This window comes from Somniosus microcephalus, chromosome 6 (genome assembly GCF_052327205.1).
Source record: "Somniosus microcephalus isolate GS21.2 chromosome 6, FLI_Smic_1.0, whole genome shotgun sequence".
Taxonomy (NCBI): domain Eukaryota; kingdom Metazoa; phylum Chordata; class Chondrichthyes; order Squaliformes; family Somniosidae; genus Somniosus; species Somniosus microcephalus.
Window position 1 is genome coordinate 255145555 of NC_140992.1, and position 20079 is coordinate 255165633.

At 47.9% G+C, this 20079-nt stretch overlaps 1 protein-coding gene across 1 annotated transcript in view; it reads left to right on the top strand.

Annotated features, from left to right (window-relative positions):
- The first annotated feature begins 204 nt into the window (after positions 1–204).
- Positions 205–20079, top strand: part of LOC147116673 (calcium-transporting ATPase type 2C member 2-like) — a 132583-nt gene continuing 112708 nt past the window's right edge. The window contains exon 1 of the mRNA XM_085991775.1: positions 205–511. Within this exon, the coding sequence (XP_085847901.1) occupies positions 413–511 (99 nt within the window). The 5' untranslated portion in view covers positions 205–412. The remainder of the gene's footprint in view (positions 512–20079) is intronic.

Genomic DNA, 20079 nt, shown 5'->3' on the forward strand with positions numbered 1-20079 from the left:
TTCAGAAGATTAGATCAGTGGCGCCTGCTCAGACTTGCAGATTCTGCATTACTAATTGGTGACACTGGGAGGGTTACCCCAGCGACATCTTTATTGGTTCAATCAGAAAGAAGCACAATGCTTATCTGACTTATTTTTTTTAAATTTAAAACAGGCGCGACCTGTTTGTGGAGTACAAATAAAAATACGTGGCAATAACCCTAAAATACAACTTTGTTTCCACTTCGCCGAATGGACAGGTGTGTTTACCTGGGGGTAGGAGGAGGAGGAGGAGTGGCCACAGCAGAGCAACTCGCTCAATCATTTAAAGACACATCTAACCCAACTCTCCGCTTAGTTTCGTCACGTTGTCTCAGGCAAATCCCTGACTGAAACCACCAAAAACAAAATAGAGAGAGAGAACAGTGTCACCATGACGAACACGCGAATTCCCAAGTTCTTCCAAAAAGTTTCCCTCGTCTTCTCTGGGAAAAAGTACCAACTGCTTCAGGGCAGCGACTCTGACGGCAAGGTGAGTGCACACTTTTTATGGGAATACTTACCGGGGTTTGCGGGGCTTCCTTGTCCAGGAAGGACACTCGCCTCACTCAGCCGAGCAACGGCACTTGCTGACCTCCAGCAAACGCTGCTCTGTCGCTGCATGTGGCTCTGCTGACGAAACTAAGACCTTTTAAACGCTGCCTTTAAAAGTTTTTTCCCTCCTCCCCTTCCATTTACTAATGCTGAAAAGCTTCCAGTTAAATCCTGCGGCAGGTGAATTAGTTAAATTCTTACACATCCTCTCAATATTCGTGGTTTTCTGCTTTTTTATTTGAATTGAGTTCTTTTAAAAAAAATAAATTGAACAACTTTGAATTTGCAGGGCTATGGGGAAAGAGCAGGGATGTGGGACTAATTGGATGGCTCTTCCAGCGAGCCGGCACAGGCACTGTGGGCCGAATGGCCTCCTGCTGTGCCGTGTGATTCTATGAGTAAATACCTAAAATAGTAATTTTCCGTAAAAAGAAATACTTTGGCAGCTATTTTTCCTGCTCATCGGATGTGTTTTTGTTTTAGTTAATTTCAACCAAAGTATTGAGAGAGTCTGTTGAAAGAAAGTTGCTAACTTCTAACTTTATTTTTAATGGTGGTTACTGTTTTATGTTTTTGGTTCTTTATTGGCCTCAAGCTGTATTTCAAAACTTCTTTACTGCAGCATTGCTGATTTATCACTTTGCAGCTTTCACAATAAGTGGTACTATTGTGGTAAACCACTGTATTGTATATTGCCACCTCTGGGTGGCGCTGTGTATGGAGGCATGCCTCAGCTGACTCCACCCACCACTGTGTGGGTTTCGTTCAGACTTGTTCAGTCACTCACGAAGAAGCATGGTCTCTTCTTAGCTAATAAAAGCCTTATTCATCTCTTCTTTCGACTCATCATCTCTTCTTCGACTCATCACCTTTTATGAAGTAATTGATAAGCGTATCAATTTTATTAGCTAAAAGTTAAATGGCGACACCTGAGGAGCAACAACAGCAACGGATACAGCAGACATTGCTGAGAGCCCTCAGACCACCACGCCTGGACCTCGACCCTCAAGATGTGGGTGCATCAGCCAAGTTTGAACACTGGCTGAGCTGCTTTGAATCCTTCCTCGCAATCTCACAGGTTACAGAGGAGGATCACAAACTGAAAATTTTGACCGCCCAGGTGAGCCATCAAGTATATATGCTAATCCGGGACTCTAATACGTACGTGGCGGCCCTCGAGCTACTAAAAGGGCAATATACGCGCCCAGTGAACACAATTTACGCCCGACACCTCTTGGGATCCCGCAGGCAGCAACCGGGAGAATCGGTAGGGGCATTTGCACGGGCGCTACTGGCACTCTGCAGAGACTGCGATTGTAAAGCGGTAACGGCTGTGGAGCACGCGCAGGGACTCGCCTGTGATGCCTTCGTCAGGGGCCTCCAGTCAGACCACACCCGGCAGAGACTGCTAGAAAGCAAGGAACCCGACCTGAAGACGGCCATTGCCCTTGCGCTCTCGTTAGAGGAGGCCCACCGAAACCTCGAGGCATACCCCCGTAACGGCGCCGAGACATGGCAATCGAAACCGTGGGACACGGGACCGCCGCCCCCGGCACCAACCGCTGCAGCGACCCAACCGAGACAGCAGCCTCCGGTAAGAACTGCTTCGATGCCCAGTAACCAGGCCCAAAAATGCTATTTCTGTGGCCAGTTAAAACATCCCAGAGCGCACTGCCCAGCTAAGACAGCTACCTGCTCGGGCTGCGGGAAGAAAGGCCATTACGCTAACGCCTGCAAGGGGAAGCCAGCCAGCAGCGCAGCGTGCGGGCCGTGGGAGCAGCCATCTTATCCGCCATTTTGTGTACCCCCGGCCGCATGGCATCCGCCGCCATCGTATCCAACGCACTCAACCGCCATTTCGTCACCGGAACCGACCACCGTCTCGGCGGATGACTATAGTGACTCACTAAGCCACATACTGGCCTCCGTGACGCTGGATCAAGGCCACCCTCACCATCTATCCAGCTCCATGATGGATATCGCGGTAAACGGCCGCGCCACCAGTTGCCTGATCGACAGCGGGAGCACAGAGAGTTTCGTCCACCCGGACACGGTACGTAGCCACTCCCTCACGATTCTGCCAACGCACCATCGCATTTCTATGGCGTCCAAGTCCCAGTCAATGGACATCAGCGGCTACTGTGTGGTGACCCTGTCAGTAGGGGGCACTGAATATCAAAAATTTAAACTGTTAGTCCTGCCCCGTCTTTGCGCTGCCGTCCTGCTAGGGTTGGATTTTCAGTGCCACCTTAAGAGTGTCACACTAGCATACGGTGGACCCCTCCCCCCACTCACAGTCTGCAACCAACAACTTTTAAATCGCCCGCTGCAAACCACCTGCAGCCTTTCCACATTAAAAGTCCCCCCCCCTCCCCTGTTCGCTAACCTCACCCGCGACTGTAAACCCATCGCTACCAAAAGCAGGCGGTACAGTGCCGGGGACAGAGCTTTTATCAGCTCTGAGGTGGAGCGGCTCTTGAAGGAGGGCATTATCGAAGGTAGCACTAGCCCCTGGCGAGCCCAGGTTGTAGTCGTTAAAACCACTGCAAAACGCCGCATGGTAATCGACTACAGCCAAACCATAAACCGGTACACCCAGCTGGACGCGTACCCCCTCCCTCGCATATCTGATATGGTCAATCAGATTGCGCAATACAAAGTATTCTCCACCATCGACCTTAAGTCAGCGTACCACCAGCTGCCCATCCGCCATGAGGACCGCCAGTATACTGCCTTCGAGGCAAACGGCCGCCTCTACCACTTCCTTAGGGTCCCCTTCGGCGTCACCAACGGGGTTTCGGTCTTCCAAAGGGAGATGGACCGAATGGTTGACCAGAACGCGCTGCGGGCAACCTTCCCCTATTTGGATAACGTCACCATCTGCGGCTACGACCAGCAGGACCACGACGTTAATCTAGCAAATTTCCTCCGTACGGCCCAACGGCTGAACCTAACGTACAATAAGGAAAAATGTATGTTTCACACCAAGCGCCTGGCCATCCTCGGCTGCGTGGTGGAGAACGGAGTCATCGGGCCCGACCCCGACAGAATGCGCCCCCTAATGGAGCTACCCCTTCCCCACTGCCAAAAAGCACTGAAGAGATGCCTGGGGTTTTTCTCCTACTACGCCCAGTGGGTGCCCCTCTATGCAGACAAAGCCAGGCCCCTCATCAAAGCCACCTCCTTCCCCCTGACACCAGAGGCGTGTGCAGCCTTCACTCTTATCAAGAACGATATCGCGAAGGCCGCAATGCACGCGGTGGATGAGTCCATCCCCTTCCAAGTGGAGAGCGATGCCTCCGACTTCGCCCTAGCCGCGACCCTTAACCAGGCGGGCAGACCCGTGGCCTTTTTCTCAAGGACCCTCCAGGGCCCCGAGACGAGACACTCCTCCGTCGAAAAGGAGGCCCAGGCTATTGTAGAAGCGGTGCGTCACTGGAGGCATTACCTGGCCGGGAAACGATTTACCCTGCTCACTGACCAGCGTTCAGTAGCTTTTATGTTTAATAATAAGCAGAGGGGTAAAATCAAGAACGACAAGATCTTGAGGTGGAGAATCGAACTCTCCACCTACAATTATGATATCTTGTATCGGCCAGGGAAACTCAATGAGCCCCCAGATGCCCTATCACGTGGTACATGCGCCAACGCGCAGAGTGATAGGCTGCAGTCCCTCCACAATGACCTCTGCCACCCGGGGGTCACCAGGTTTTTCCATTTTATCAAATCCCGTAACCTGCCCTACTCCATCGAGGAGGTCAGGACCATGACCAAGAGCTGCCAAATCTGCGCCGAGTGCAAACCGCACTTCTATAGGCCGGACAGAGCAAGCCTGATCAAGGCCACCCGCCCCTTCGAACGCCTGAGCGTCGATTTTAAAGGGCCCCTCCCCTCCGCTGACCGCAATGTGTACTTCCTCAACATAGTTGATGAGTACTCCCGTTTCCCCTTTGCCATCCCTTGCCCAGACATGACCAGTACCACGGTCATCAAGTGTCTGAATGACATCTTCGCTCTGTTCGGGTTCCCCAGCTATATACATAGCGACAGGGGCTCATCGTTCATGAGCGACGAACTTCGGCAGTACCTGCTAACAAGAGGTATCGCCACGAGCAGGACCACCAGTTACAACCCCCGGGGGAACGGCCAGGTGGAAAGGGAGAACGCGACGGTTTGGAAGGCAGTCCTCTTAGCACTAAAATCTAAGGGCCTTCCGACCTCCCGCTGGCAGGAGGTCCTCCCTGCAGCGCTTCACTCCATTCGGTCACTGCTTTGTACTGCCACTAATGCGACCCCTCATGAGAAAATGTTCGTTTTCCCCCGGAAGTCTACATCGGGAACCTCGCTACCGGCATGGTTGACTTCTCCTGGGCCCGTCCTACTGCGGAGGCACGTGAGGACGCATAAAACGGACCCCCTGGTCGAGCGGGTGCACCTCCTACACGCCAACCCCCAGTATGCCTGGGTGACATACCCAGACGGGCGGGAGGACATGGTCTCCATACGAGATCTCGCACCCTCGGGTACCCCTGAATTACCACCGTTATCCCCCTTACCACCGTTATCCCCCTTACCACTGTTATCCCCCACCACCCCTCCCAACCCAACCCCTGCAGACGGCATGCCAAAGCCCCAGGAATCTTCGCCAACCACCCAGACACCAGACCCGACGTCGGATGCTGCAACACCACCGCCGCCACCACGACGATCAGGACGTCAGACAAGGCCTCCTGATAGACTTAACTTGTAGTACCCTTCACCCCGCCGGACTTCACATTAAACAAGGGGTGAATGTGGTAAACCACTGTATTGTATATTGCCACCTCTGGGTGGCGCTGTGTATGGAGGCATGCCTCAGCTGACTCCACCCACCACTGTGTGGGTTTCGTTCAGACTTGTTCAGTCACTCACGAAGAAGCATGGTCTCTTCTTAGCTAATAAAAGCCTTATTCATCTCTTCTTTCGACTCATCATCTCTTCTTCGACTCATCACCTTTTATGAAGTAATTGATAAGCGTATCAACTATATGCTTAGAAAGAAAGAGAGACTTGCATTTATATAGTGCCTTTCACGACCTCTGGTCGTCCCAAAGCGGTTTACAGCCAATAAAGGTACAGGTAATTGTACTCCAGAGGCCCTGGTCCAAGAACTTGTAACTATGCATGCTGCTAACTGCATAAGTATAGCATTTCACCTGGTTTTACAATATTGTTAAAGAGATTGACTTGAAGGAATTATTGAGCCTTATACGGGCATCTTATTTTTACCTGATGTGCAGTGGAGGATGGAGAATTTACTCTTAGGTCTGTCTGCAACGTACAATGGCCAAAGGAGTTTCGAACTACTCCAGCTGTACAAAGAATTAAGTTTAAAATACTAAATGTATGTTCCTCTGATGCATTGCATCATTTGAAATATTGCTGTTCTGATATGAGCTCTATTCCGATGTTTTCTACTTGTGCTCAAATCAAGAGTCAGCTTCCACAGGTAAGTCTGCAGTCCCTACTATCAGAAACTTGTGCAACGTGCGGAGGATGTAGCTTACCTGATGTGAACAGTGTTATCTTTTTCTGTTGTTATGGTGGTGGTTTCTTCTTAGGCAGTCCCTCGGAACCGAAGATGACTTGCTTCCACATTAAAAATGAGTTCTCGGGTGACTGATGAGTCCAATGCGGGACCTAGAGTCTCTGTCACAGGTGGGGTGGGTGGGTGGGGTGCTTGGGTTGACGTGCGCTGCCTGCGCTTAGCTTCCGCTTGCTCCCGGCGAAGAGACTTGAGGTGTTCGGCACCTTCCCGGATGCTTCTCATCCACTTTGTGCGGTCTTGGGGCCAGGGATTCCCAGGTGTCGGTGGGGATGTTGCACTTTTTCAAGGAGGCTTTGAGGGTGTCCTTGAAGCATTTCCTCTGCCCACCTGGGGCTCTTTTGCCATGCCGGAGCTCCAAGTAGAGCGCTTGTTTTGGGAGTCTCGTATCGGGCATGCGGACAATGTGACCCGCCCATCGGGGCTGATCGAACGTGGTCAAAGCTTCGATGCTGGGGATGTTGGCCTGAGCAAGAACACTGACGTTGGTGCGCCTATCCTGCCAATGGATTTGCAGGATCTTGCGGAGGCAGCGTTGGTGGTACCTCTCCAGTGCTTTCAGGTGCCTGCTGTACATGGTCCACATCTCTGAGGCATACAGCAGGGTGGGTATCACTGCTGCTCTGTAAACCATGAGCTTAGTGCCGGTTTGAGGTCCTGGTCTTCAAACACTCTCTTCCGAAGGCTGCACTGGCACACTGAAGGCGGTGTAGGACTTCGTCGTCGATGTCTGCCCTTGTTGACAGTAGGCTCCCAAGGTATGGAAAGTGGTCCACGTTGTCCAAGGCCTTGTCGTGGATTTTGATAATCGGGGGGCAGTACTGTGTGGTGGGGGCAGGTTGGTAGAGGACCTTGTCTTACGGATGTTTAGTGTAAGGCCTATGCTCGCGTACGCTTTGGTGAAGGTGTTGACGATGGTTTGGAGTTCGACCTTCGAGGGAGCGCAGACGCAAGCGTCTGGTTACCCCCCAAATAACTCCTAATCGCTTTGAAATTGCCAAAAAATAGCATGTTGGCAGATCATGCGGTTCAGTCTGAAAACTACTGAATAGTCTTTATTAAGAGGCAACAATAACTCCAGCAAAATTGTTCAATCAGTGCAATGAGTATAATAATAGAAAACTTGATTTCTCATTAGTACTTTAAAACCATTTAAAAACAACAAGTTCCACACTCCCCATTAGCTCTTTGCAATAACTTTCATAACTTAAACTAGATGTCCTCGATTAAAAAGCACTTTAGAATCCTGATAACCACCAGCATGTATGGTGAGAAACAAACTGAAGAACCTAGTCGGCCAGCCTGGTTATCTGTCTCGTGCCTTTTGAAGTTGAGCTGGTACAAAAAGAACATTTAAAACCAAAAATACCCTTTTACAATTCATCAAAAATGTCATTTTGAAGCCTTATAGGAAATGATAACAGCCTATTAACGGTCCAGTAACTATATATTTATTATCCTGGACATGACTCCTAACTGATTTAAGTGCATGAAAAGAAAATGATTCAAAACAAAATCTTCATTTTTGGGGGGGAAATCAAATTTAAATACTGCTTTTTGTCTTCCTACACAATAATTTCCTCCATCCCATACCTAATTTGTTTGCTGTGTGGGGTCAAGCTGAAGAAAACACTTTTTTTCAATAATATTTTCTTTATTTGAGAATTTTTCTGCGACTATTCTTTTGTTGGTCCCTGTGCAGGAGGCTAAGTTCACAGCGAGTAGTGCATTTATCGCCCTACAGAATTACACATGACGGGTCAGCCAGTCACGGAGATGCTTGTGAGAACTTGGTGCCACTTTAAAATTATTTGAGTGGCATAGCTGAAGAAGGAAGTTTGGTGTGTAGCAGTAATGGGAATCTGGCTATGGGGTAGTATATGCTCTTTAAATAAATAACTACTTTGTTAATGATTACCCACTTTGTCAATCACTGGTTTACACTTTAACAGGAAGCTTTCTGTGGCTAAATTTATGTAGAGAGTTGAACAATAGTAAATAGAGAGTTGAACAATAGTAAAAAAAGAATGTGTGAGAGGTGGTAACATAATGGGGATGATCTCCATTTAGAAAATGATTCTGCAGAAATGCATTTTGTCTGTGACTCTCAAAGGCACTTCCAATGAAAGCTACCACCTCCTACATTATGAAGTCATTTATTGAATATAATGTCCCCCTCAAACATAAACTTTTTTTATATGAATTAACCTTTCATTTCTACTGGAAGTGTAAAGAAGAAGTTGGTATCTTATTTGTACCAATGATGATTAAACTGAATATAAAAGCATTGGGTTTCATGATTGTCTACTTAATTCCTTAGCCATGTAGTAGTCGGGCTTGTTCCAAGGACCCAAACAATATATGCAGTTTTAGCTTGACAGCAGTTCTATTATTTCATTCACAACACGTTAGGACTTTAAAAGCAAACTACATTCAAAATCATGTCCCCAACCTAAGTACGAATGGCGTTAAGATTGGTCATATTTTTTCTGCTTCCTTGTGATCTCCAATAACATTAACATCAGAAAATGTCAATGAGAATAATCACAGTTACAGCCTTAGGTCTTCCCACTTTGTGGAGCCGTTTACTGCCTTTGATATAATGCAGATATTCCAACAATTTCTATAAATCTGTATTATCCTGCAAGAATTTTAAGGTTGTCCAATATGGAGTTCTGCTTTTTTTTAAAAAAAAAAAAAAAAAAAATTACTGGGTCTGTATTATACCATCAGTACCAAAAAAAATAACTAAGTGTAGTCAGAAAGATATATGTTTGTTCTGCAGCAAATGTTTTCTTTTAAATTATCATGGCTATTTACTTGTTCTATATACCTCTTGCCTGAAATGAAATTAGTTCCATTAGTTAATTGAATATAAATCTGTTGTCTAATACAACAAACGGATAGAGATAATACTAACACTGTGTGTACAGACCTTCCCTCAATCACAAGATCAGGAGTGGGGCTGACAATTCTATATTCAGCTCCATTCACATGCTCTGATAATGAAACCTATGCCAGCCTACAGTAGAACCTGGACAACATCCAGGCAAATGCCGACAAGTGGCAGGTAACATTTGAGCTACGCAAGTGCCAGACAATGGGCATTTTCTTATTGGAGATGACCAATCACCTCCCCCTGACCTTCAACAATACCACCAACACTGAGTCCAAGACCATCAATATCCTAAAAAGTCACCATTGAAGCTTAACTGGGCCAGCCGTGTTAACACTGGCTACAAGAGCAGGATGGAACCGGAATGCTCTGTGACCCCCTCAAAGCCTCTTCACCATTTAGGAGGCTCGAGTCAGGAGTGGGATGCGAAGCAGCTGTAATAATAATGGAGAAGCTTGGCATCATTCAAGAGAGAGCAGTTGCTTGATCGGCGGCCCTGCCACTGGACTTCCACCACAGGAGCAATGTGGCTTCAGTATGTACAGTATGCATTGCAGAAACTCACTAAGCTTATTTTGACAGCACTCTCCAGCCCCAAGACTTCTACCAACGAGCTAATTATCTCATGAGAACACCAGTAACAACTTGCATTTATATAGCGCCTTAATGTAATAAAATGCCCCAAGGTGCTTCACAGGAGTGTTATAAAACAAAATTTGGCACTGAGCCATGTAAGGCGATATTGGGCAGCTGGCCAAAAGCTTTGTCAAAGAGTTAGGTTTTAAGGAGCGTCTTGAAGGAGAAAAGGGAGGGTATTCCAGAGCTTAGGGCCTTGGCAGCAAAAGGCACAGCCGCCAACGGTGGCGCGATTTAAAATCGGAGATAAGAGGCCAGAATTGGAGGAGCGCAGATATCTGAGGGTTGTAAGGCTGGAGGCGGTTACAGAGATAGGGAGGGGAAAAGTCATGTAGGGATTTGAAAACAAGGATGGGAATTTTAAAATTGAGATGTTGCTTAACCCAGAGCCAAAGTAGGTCAGCGAGCACAGGGGTGATAGGTGGTCAAAAGCTCATCTCGGGATCAGATATGACACCAAGGCTGCAAACAGTCTGGTTCAGCCTCAGATAGTTGCAGAGGAGAGGGATGGAATCGGTGGCTAGGGAATGGAGTTCATGGTGGGGACTGAATGGCTTCGGTCTTCCCAATATTTAGTTGGGGGAAATTTCTGCTCCATCCAGTATTGGATGTCAGACAAATAGTTAGACAATTTAGAGACAGTGGAGGGGGTGAGAGAAGTGGTGGTGAGGTAGAGCTGGGTATCGTCAGTGTGCATGTGGAAACTAATGCTGTGTCTTTGGATGATGTTGTCAAGGGGCAGCATGTGGATGAGAAATGGGAGGGGGACAAGCATGGTTTTTTGAGGAGAGGGGTGATGACTAGATTTGAAGGAGAGGGGGACAGTACCTGAGGAGGGAGAACCGTTAATAATATCAGCTAACATGGGGGCCAGGAAGGGAAGTTGGGTGGTCAGCAGTTTAGTGGGAGTAGGGCCGAGGGAGCAGGAAGTGTGTCTCATGGACACGATGAGCTCGGAAAGGGCATAAGGGGAGAAACTAGAGAAAGATGTGAGTTCGTGGCTAGGGCAGGGGGAACCTTGGAGGAGGTTAGGCTAGGTGGACTAGGGGAATGGAGGAAAGTGGCAGAGGCAGCTGAACGGGTGGTCTAAATCTTAGTGACAAAGATGTCCATGAGTTCCAAGTCACATACCATCCTGAGTTGGATGTATACCACCATTCCTGCATTGTTGCTGGATAGAAATCCTGGCATTCCCTACCTAAAACAATTATTAGAGCACCATCTGCACAAGGACTACAGCAATTTGAGTAGAAGGCCCACTACTACCTTCTTGGGGATACTAGAGATGATCAATAAGTGAAGCTTTACCAGCATTGACCACATCCTGAGAACAAGTAAATACATTAAAATTTGATATAATCTAGGATTTCAGGCCTGAAATGTTTAGCAGGTGGAGAGCAAAATAAGAAAATTAAGCTGTGCGAATATAATACGCCAGGAGCTTCACTTGAAGTTAGATGCTAATAAAACTAGCGTTTGTTGTAGGTCAGTCCTGCACAATTTCTCCATCTTTTTTAAAGGCAGGATTGCGGAGGTACAGGAATTTTCAGGTTTTTTTTGGGGGGGTGGGGGGTTGGATGCACTGACTTTTATATTTTTAAAAACATAATAAATAAAATGTCAGCTGTGACTCAGTTGGTAGCACACTCGCCTGAGTCAGAAGGTTCTGGGTTCAAGTCCCACTCCAGAGACTTGAGCACAAAAATCTAGGTTGACACTCCAGTGCTGCACTGTCGGAGCTGCCGTCTTTCAGATGAGACGTTAAACCAAGGCTCCGTCTGCTCTCTTGGGTGGACGTAAAAGATCGTGTGGCAATTTTGCAGAAGAGCAGGGGAGTGTCCTGGCCGATAGTTATCCCTCAATCTGCATCACATTGCTGTTTGTGGGAGCTTGCTGTGTGCAAATTGGCTGCTGCATTTCCTACATTACAACAGTGACTACACTTCAAAAAGTACTTAATTGGCTGTAAAACGCTTTGGGACGTCGGGTGGTCGTGAAAGGCGCTATACAAATCCAAGTCTTTTCTTTTACAGAATATATACGTAGAATTCCATGTGAGCCTTAATAAGAATTCTTTTACAACTAATCCTCTTTAGAAGCATTGAAACCTATACTAATGGAGATCATAGAGTATTCTGCTAAATGGCACAAAATTCTTCCTAACTGGTTTTACCGTCTAATGGTCTTCCAAATTGTATTGGTTTGTGGGGGAGAATAAGGTGTGATTTTTACCTGCTGCTTACGGCATTACCACTTTCTACCAGAGTAAATGGTGTCATCCAGAAGCTGGGGTTGTTCTCTTTGGAGCAGAGAAAGTTAAGAGGAGATTTGCTAGAGGTGTTCAAAATCATGACTGGTTTTGATAGAGTAAATAAAGAGAAACTGCTTCCAGTTTCAGAAGGGTCGGTAACCAGAGGACACAAAAACATAGGTGACATGAGGGAGGAAAAAAATTACACAGCGAGTTATTGTGATCTGGAATGCACTACCTGAAAGGGTGGTGGAAGCAGATTCAATAGTAACTTTCAAAAGGGAACTGGATAAATACTTGAAGGAAAAAAATGACAGGGCTATGGGGAAAGAGCAGTGGAGTGGGACTAATTGGATAGTTCTACCAAAGAGCCGGCACAGGCACATGGGCCAAATGGCGGCCTCCTGTGCTGTGTCGATCTGTGATTCTAATGTTACAATGTAACTTTCACTTGAAATTTACAGGCTGATTATGGAATTACCAGGGGTCACAGTCTAAGGATAAGGGGTAAGCCATTTAGGACAGAAATTAGGTGGAATTTCTTCACCCAGAGAGTGGTGAACCTGTGGAATTCTCTACCACAGAAGGCAGTAGAGGCCAATACATTAAATATATTCAAGAAGGAGTTGGATATATTTCTTAAGGCTAAAGGGATCAAGGGGTATGGGGAGAAATCAGGGACTGGATACTGAATTTGAATGATCAGCCATGATCGCATTGAATGGCGGAGCAGGCTCGAGGGGCCGAATGGCCTAATCCTGCTCCTATCTGCTATGTTTTTATGTTTACATAATTTGTATTGCAGTCATGAATATAATAAAACCATTGGTCTAAAAATTGTTGGATCACGTAGCGCCTGTTTTTTAGGTGCTATGTGGCCTCCTAAGTCCCCAAAATGGCGGGCAGGAGGCGCGCGCACATTTTGGTTAAGGACAAACAAGGTGTCCTTTACCCATGCCTGAAGCAGGTATTCGGCCCTGAGTATATGCAAATAAGGGTCTAAAGCCTGCTTGAGGTCCCCGCTGCAACACTGGGTTGCCCTTCGCTGGCTGGAGTCATAGAAGTTTACAGCACAGAATGAGGCCATTCAGCCCATCTTGTCCATGCCAATCAGGAAAATCAACCCTACAGATCGCCCGCTGTAAAAAGGTAAGTTATTTGTAACTTTTAGAAGAGATCGGCAAAATGGAAAAGGAGGAGGGATAGCTCTGATAATAAAGGATGGGATAAATACAGTAGAGAGAAAGGATCTGAACTCTGAAAATCAAGAAGTAGAATCAATTTGGGTGGAGCTAAGAAACAGCAAGAGGCAGAAAACATTGGTGGGAGTTGTTTATAGGCCCCCAAACAGTAAACAGTAGTTGTAATGTAGGGCAGAGTATAAATCAGGAAATTAGAGGCACATGTAACAAGGGCAATACAGTAATCATGGGGGCTTTAATCTACATATAGACTGGGCAAACCAAATTTGCAGTAATAGTGTGGAGGACGAATCATGGAATGTATACAAGATAGTTTTCTAGATCAGTATGTTGAGGAACCAACTTGGGAACAGGCAATTTTAGATCTAGTATTATGCAACGAGAAAGGGTTAATTAATAACCTTGTAGTAAAGGAGACTGTAGGGATGAGTGACCATAATATGATAGAATTTTATATTGAGTTTGAGTGATTTAGTTAAATCTGAAACTAGGGTCTTCAATCGAAACAAATCAAACTATGTAGGTATGAGGGGCGAGTTGGCTAAGGTAGATTGGGAAACTACATTAAAAGGTGTGACGGTAGAGAAGCAATGGCTAGCATTTAAAGAATTAATACATAATTTACAACAAATATACATTCCTTTTAAGGCACAAAAACGCCACAGGAAAAGTGGTCCAACCGTGGCTAACGAGAAGTTAAAGATAGTAATGGATCAAAGGAAGAGGCTTATAATGTTGCCAAAAAGAGTAGTAAGCCTGAGGATTGGGAGGATTTTAGAATTCAGCAAAGGAGGGCCATGAAATTGATAAATAAAGGGAAAATAGAATATGAGAGTAAACTAGCGAGAGACATAAAAACAGACTGTAAAAGCTTCTATAGGTATGCAAAAAGGAAAAGATTAGCGAAAAAAAATGTGGGTCCTTTACAGGCTGAGACAGGAGAAATTATAATGGGGAATAAGGAAATGGCAGAGAAATTAAACATATACTTTGGCCCCGACTTTCCCGAAGGTGCGGGGAATTGTCGGGTTCCCCGAATGTCGGGATCCGACCCGAATCTAAATGGGTCAGCCAGCTGCACGCAATTTTCCCTCAATTGGCCAATTAATTTCCAGCGTGTGGGCACCCTTGCCAAGTGTCCAATTCCAGTCAGAAAGCCCCACATTATGATGCCATCATTCGTGGTGCTTTTAAAGTCTCCAGCAAGCTTCTCAACCTCTGCAGGTTTCCCAACCAGTCGGACAGAATGGCACAGGAGCCTGCACCAGCTACTGCCAGCGGCAGAGGCTGAGCTGCCGCCAAATTTGACGAGACCTCATTGCAGACATTGGTGGATGGGGTTAGGGCCCACAGGGAGGTCCTCTTCCCTAGCTCAGGGAGGGAGAGGCCTCTCAAGGAGACCAGGGCTGCATGGATGGAGGTGGCTGCAGAGGTCCACTCTCAGGGAGTCACCCATCGGACCTGGATGCAGTGCAGGAAGCGTTTCCATGACCTTCACCGTACAGGAAAAGTAAGTATGAAGTTTCCATCACCCTCCACCTGATCCCCATTGCCTTTCCCCAACAGCACTCGGCTTCAGCAATCTCTTCCTCCACATCCCACTTCACAGTCACATCCATGCACCCTTACCCATTCCGTCTCTCTCTATGCTCACATTCACATAACTATTCCACCATGCAGCCCTCACACTGCCTATCACTCTGATGCTTGGAACACAACTGACAACACACCGGGAGGGCCCTTGGTCTTGCAGCCTCACACCACCTTTGTTTCCTAAGTATCTATGCTATGCAATCTCTACACTCACTCCTTCACTCTCACTCAAACTCCACTTGTCTCCCTCATTGCAGGAAAAGAGAGCTCACAATAGGAGAGAGCAAGCGAGGACTTGAGGAGGACCACCCTCAATCGCCCACCTGACCCCCTGGGAGGAAGCAGTGATGGAGATTGCTGGGGCTGACGTGGCTGCGGAAGCTGGGGCAGGAGAGACGGGAGTAAGCCCGCAAGCTGGTGACAGAATAGTTTCCCATTTCTCTCATTGACATAGCATGAGTCGCTGATATGATTCTGAAGCTACATCATTTGGACTTATGATCATCTGCAAAATCCAATGTGCAAGTAGCCTTGGCATCAGATCTCTAACTCTTTCCTTTACTCCCCCACAGGACCATCCGGTGCCACTGCCGAGGAGGAAGAGACTTTGCAGCCAGACTCCTCAGAGGAAGCTCCAGCCTCTGAGGGAGCAGCGTCAGCAAGAAGTAAGCGCACCCAGCACCAGCGCAGACACTCGCACCTTGGGGGGGCCTTCGGGACATAGAGTAGTGTTGTCACCTGGTGTTTCACAGCTCACAAGTGAGCATCAGCAGATTCTGGAGACAGGGACAGCAGTGGAGAGTCCTCATCGGAGGGCGCAGGCCTCTGCCAGCTCAGCTCAGCTGCATGTTGACCCTATGCCTCTGAGTCCATCCGCAAGAGAGGAGGTGATGGCTCTCCATGCACAGATGCAGGAGTCTCTGGCAGGTTTTGTCTCCAGGGTTGCTGCGAGTGTGGAGCGAATGGAGGAGTCCATGGCGAGCATGAGCACAGCCTTATTGGAGTCATTGGCGCATGAAAGCATCACCACGGAAAGGATGGCTACCTCCGTGGTAAGGCTGGCTGCGGCCGAGGAGAGGAGGGCTGCGGACATGGAGGAGCTTAGTCGCCAGGGTATCGAAAACATGGTGAGTGCTCAGAATAGAATGACATCTCTTGAGGAGCGATGGGCATCTATTGAGCACTGATACCAGACCTTCATGGAAGTCCCTTTGAGCAGGACTTCCAGTGCAGAGACGGGTCCCCATGGCCCCCCTGATGTGCAGCAAGGTGCTCTCCAGCCACTTGCAGGCGCTGAGGGGGAGCTGACCCATGAGAGGGAGGTTGTTGGCACACCTCAAGGAAATGGGGGCTCCTCTCCACGTGCTTACACTTCCATGCCACTTCAGAGCCCTCGGTCAGAGCCCCGCCAGAGTCCACACCCAAGTGAGATAGGAGTCTCAACCCCTGCACAGCCACAGAAGCAGCAGACTGCTGGCGAGCCCTCAGAGGCTCGCCACCCCAGAGGACGCCTGCCAAAGGTGTCAAGACAGGAGCAGCAGGAAAGTGAGCAAGGGGCCTCCACATCTGCTGAAGCCACAGGGGTACCACTACTTAGGAGCACGCGTAAGAGAAAAATAAAGCACCACTAATCACAAGGGTAGTCACTTGGGTGAAAAGTCTTGTATATAGTTTTAATGCCATCAGTTTCCTGTACATTAAAAATCTGGTGGCAACTGCTGCAGTTATGGCGTCTGTCATTTGGCGAATGGGGATATCACATTGAGGCCTTAGGATTAGTTGCAGATGTCAGCAAGCTGGTCAAATAGGTAGAAATGCGCAGGCATGGGCCACTGTCCATGGTCAGCTAAGAAGCAGCGAGGCTACAGTATCTGATGTACCAGGCTACGCAAATCTGCCCAGGATGAGTGCGTTCCTTGCATTCCGCCCAGCAATGTTCTCGTGCACTGGTGCCGCTGGTTGACTGGCCTCTGCAGGATGCTTGTTTCCATCCTCCTCCTCAGCATCATCCTCATCTGAGGCGGCTCTGTGAGGAGCCTGTTGGTCCTGCGTAATCAGCAAGCCACAACGCTGTGCCATGTTGTGAAGCACACAACATACCACGACGATTTTGGAGACCCTGGCTGATGAGTACTGTAGGGCTCCACCTGATCTATCGAGGCATCTTAAGCACATCTTTCACAATCCAATGGCTTGCTCGATCATGCATCTGGTGGAAATGTGGCTGGAGTTGTAGCGCTCCTTAGCTTCGTTGGCTGGTCTCCTCAACGGCGTCATTAGCCAAGACCGCAGGGGATATCCCTTGTCTCCAAGTAGCCATCCCTGAAGTTCGTTTGGCGGACTGAATAGCGAAGGCACAGTAGACTGGCGCAGTATGAAGGAGTTATGGCAGCTGCCAGGGTACTTGGCACAAACATGCAAAATCACCTTCTTGTGGTCACACACCAGCTGAACGTTAAGGGAGTGGAAGCCCTTGCGGTTGACAAATACTCCTGGATTGCGGTGGAGTGCCCTAAGGGCCACGTGTGCAGTCAATGATGCCCTGCACCCTTGGAAAGTCTGCCAGCTGAGCTAATCCAAGCGCTCGTGCCCTTGCACTTGTGCGATCCCTGGTGAAATGGATGTGATTGTGCGCGAGGGCAAAGAGGACATCGGTGACCTGTTTGATGCAAGTGTGTGCGGCCGCCTGGGAGATGCCGCTGATGTCTGCTGCTGATCCCTGGAAGGAGCCTGAGGCATAAAAGTTGAGTGCGGTGGTAACTTTGATGGCCACTGGTAAGGAGTGTCGACCTGGTGCTCTGGGCTCCAGGTCCTGCTGGAGCATTGCGCAGATGTCAGTCACTACCTCTCGCGAAAGTCGGAGCCGCCTTTGGCACTGCTGCTCAGTCATGTTGAGGTAACTCACCCTGTTTGGGGGGGTATCTCCTGCGCCGACGGCCTTCCATGCGCTGGCCCCTTCTGGCCTGTGCTGCCTCAAGTGGCTGAGCTGCAGCCTGTCGCTCCTGCTGGTGCTGCTGTTGTTACTGGATCTGCTCCAGCCTCCTCTGCTGTTGGAGATGCTCTAATGCCAAGAAGGGAAGGAACAAAAGGCCTCCCATGCTTCTGGCAGATGCCTCCGTTGAGGTAGCGCTGAGTGAGGGTGATGAGATGGGCTTCCCAGGAGCTCTCACTGGAGAAGTGTGAGAGGCTCCAACCTTCCACAGCTGTGCCTAAGCCTTCAACAAGTTGCCCCAAGCCTGGAGCAACAAGGTCCTGTAGCCTACCAATGCTGTCTGATTAAATCTCTTCATTCCTGATTGACCTGCAGCTGAAAGTATGCAAGCCAACATTGTACCCGCCAGGTTTCACCAGCGGTGTTCACACCAGGCGTGGTTTACGGCTGAAAATTGCAAGGGCCCCTTAAAATTGGATTACAGCTGCCAATTATTGATCATTAGGCTCCCGCCCTGATTCGGGTCGCGCTGAAACACTGGGGCAAAAGTCGGGCGGGGCGGGGAATCGGGCGGGGGGGGTGTTGCAACCCCCTATTTCTGTCTTTTTTTTGAAGCCCCTGCCCGCTTGAAACCCCGCCCGACGGCTCCGGGAAAATCGGGGCCTTTGTGTCTCTCTTCACGGGCAGCACGGTGGCATAGTGGTTAGCACTGTTGCCTCACAGCGCCAGGGACCCTGGTTCGAATCCGGCCTCGGGCGACTGTCTGTGTGGAGTTTGCACATTCTCCCCGTGTTTGCGTGGGTTTCCTCCGGGCGCTCCGGTTTCCTCCCACAGTCCAAAGATGTGCGGGTTAGGTTGATTGGCTATGATAAATTGACCCTTAGTGTTAGGGGGATTAAATACGTGGGGTTACGGGGATAGGGTGGGATATGTGTTGGTGTAGGGGTTACGGGGATCGGGTGGGATATGTGTCGGTGCAGGCTCGATGGGCCGAAATGGCCTCTATCTGCACTGTGGGGTTTCTGTGATTCTGTGAAAAAACTTCCTGGAAATAGTGGAAAACCAAGGGTCTAGCGAGAATGAGGAAGTGAAAGAAATTGGTATTAGTAAATAAATAGTACTGGTGAAATTAATGGGACTGAAAGCCGATAATTCCACTGGACCTGATGGCCCACATCCTAGGGTTTTGAAAGAGGTGGCTATAAGAGATAGTGGATGCATTGGTTGTCATTTTCCAAAATTCCATAGATTCTAGAACAGTTCCTGCAGATTAGAAGGTAGCAAATGTAACCCACTATTTAAGAAAAGTGGGAGAGAGAAAACGTGGAACTACAGACCAGTTAGTAGTAGGGAAAATGCTAGGATCTATTATTATGGGTGTGGTAACAGGGCACTTAAAAAAAATAAAAAAAATAAAAAAAAAAAAATAAAAAAAAAAATAATAATAATAGAATTAGGCAGAGTCAACACGGATTTATGAAAGGGAAATCGTGTTTGACATCTTAGTTTTTTGAGGTTGTAACTAGCAGAATAGATAAGGGGGAACCAATGGATGTGTATTTGGATTTTCAGAAGGCATTTGCCACACAAGAGGTTATTTAAACAAAATTAGGGCTCATGAGATTGGGGGTATTATACTGGCATGGATTGTGGCTTGGTTAACAAACAGAAAACAGAGAGTAGGAATAAGCGGGTCATTTTCGGGGTGGCAGGCTGTAACTAGGGGGTACCACAAGGATCAGTGCTTGGGCCTCAGCTAGTCACAATCTATATCAATGATTTGGATGAGGGGGACCAAATGTAATATATCCAAGTATGCTGATGATACAAAGCTAGGTGAGAAAGTAAGTTGTGAGGAGGATGCAAAGAGGCTTCAAGGAGATATAGACAAGCTAAGTGAGTGGGCAAGAACATGGCAAATGGAATATAATGTGGAGAAATGTGAAGTTATCCACTTTGGTAGGAAAAATAGAAAAGCAGATTATTTTGTAAATGGTGAGAGATTGGGAAATGTTGGTGTTCAGAGGGACCTGGGTGTCCTTGTGTGTGAATCACTGAAAGTTAACATACAGGTACAGCAAGCAATTAGGAAAGCAAATGGTATGTTGGCCTTTATTAAAAGAGGATTTGAGTATAAGAATAAAGATGTTTTACTGCAATTATATAGGGCCCTGGTGAGACCACACCTGGAGTATTGTGTACAGTTTTGATCTCCTTACCTAAGGAAGGATATACTTGCCATAGAGGGAGTGCAACAAAGGTTCACCAGACTGATTCCTGGAATGGGGGGATTGTCCTATGAGGAGAGATTGAGTAGACTAGGCCTATATTCTCTGGAGTTTAGAAGAATGAGCAGTGGTGATCTCATTGAAACATACAACATTCTTGCAGGGCTTGACCGGGTAGATGCAG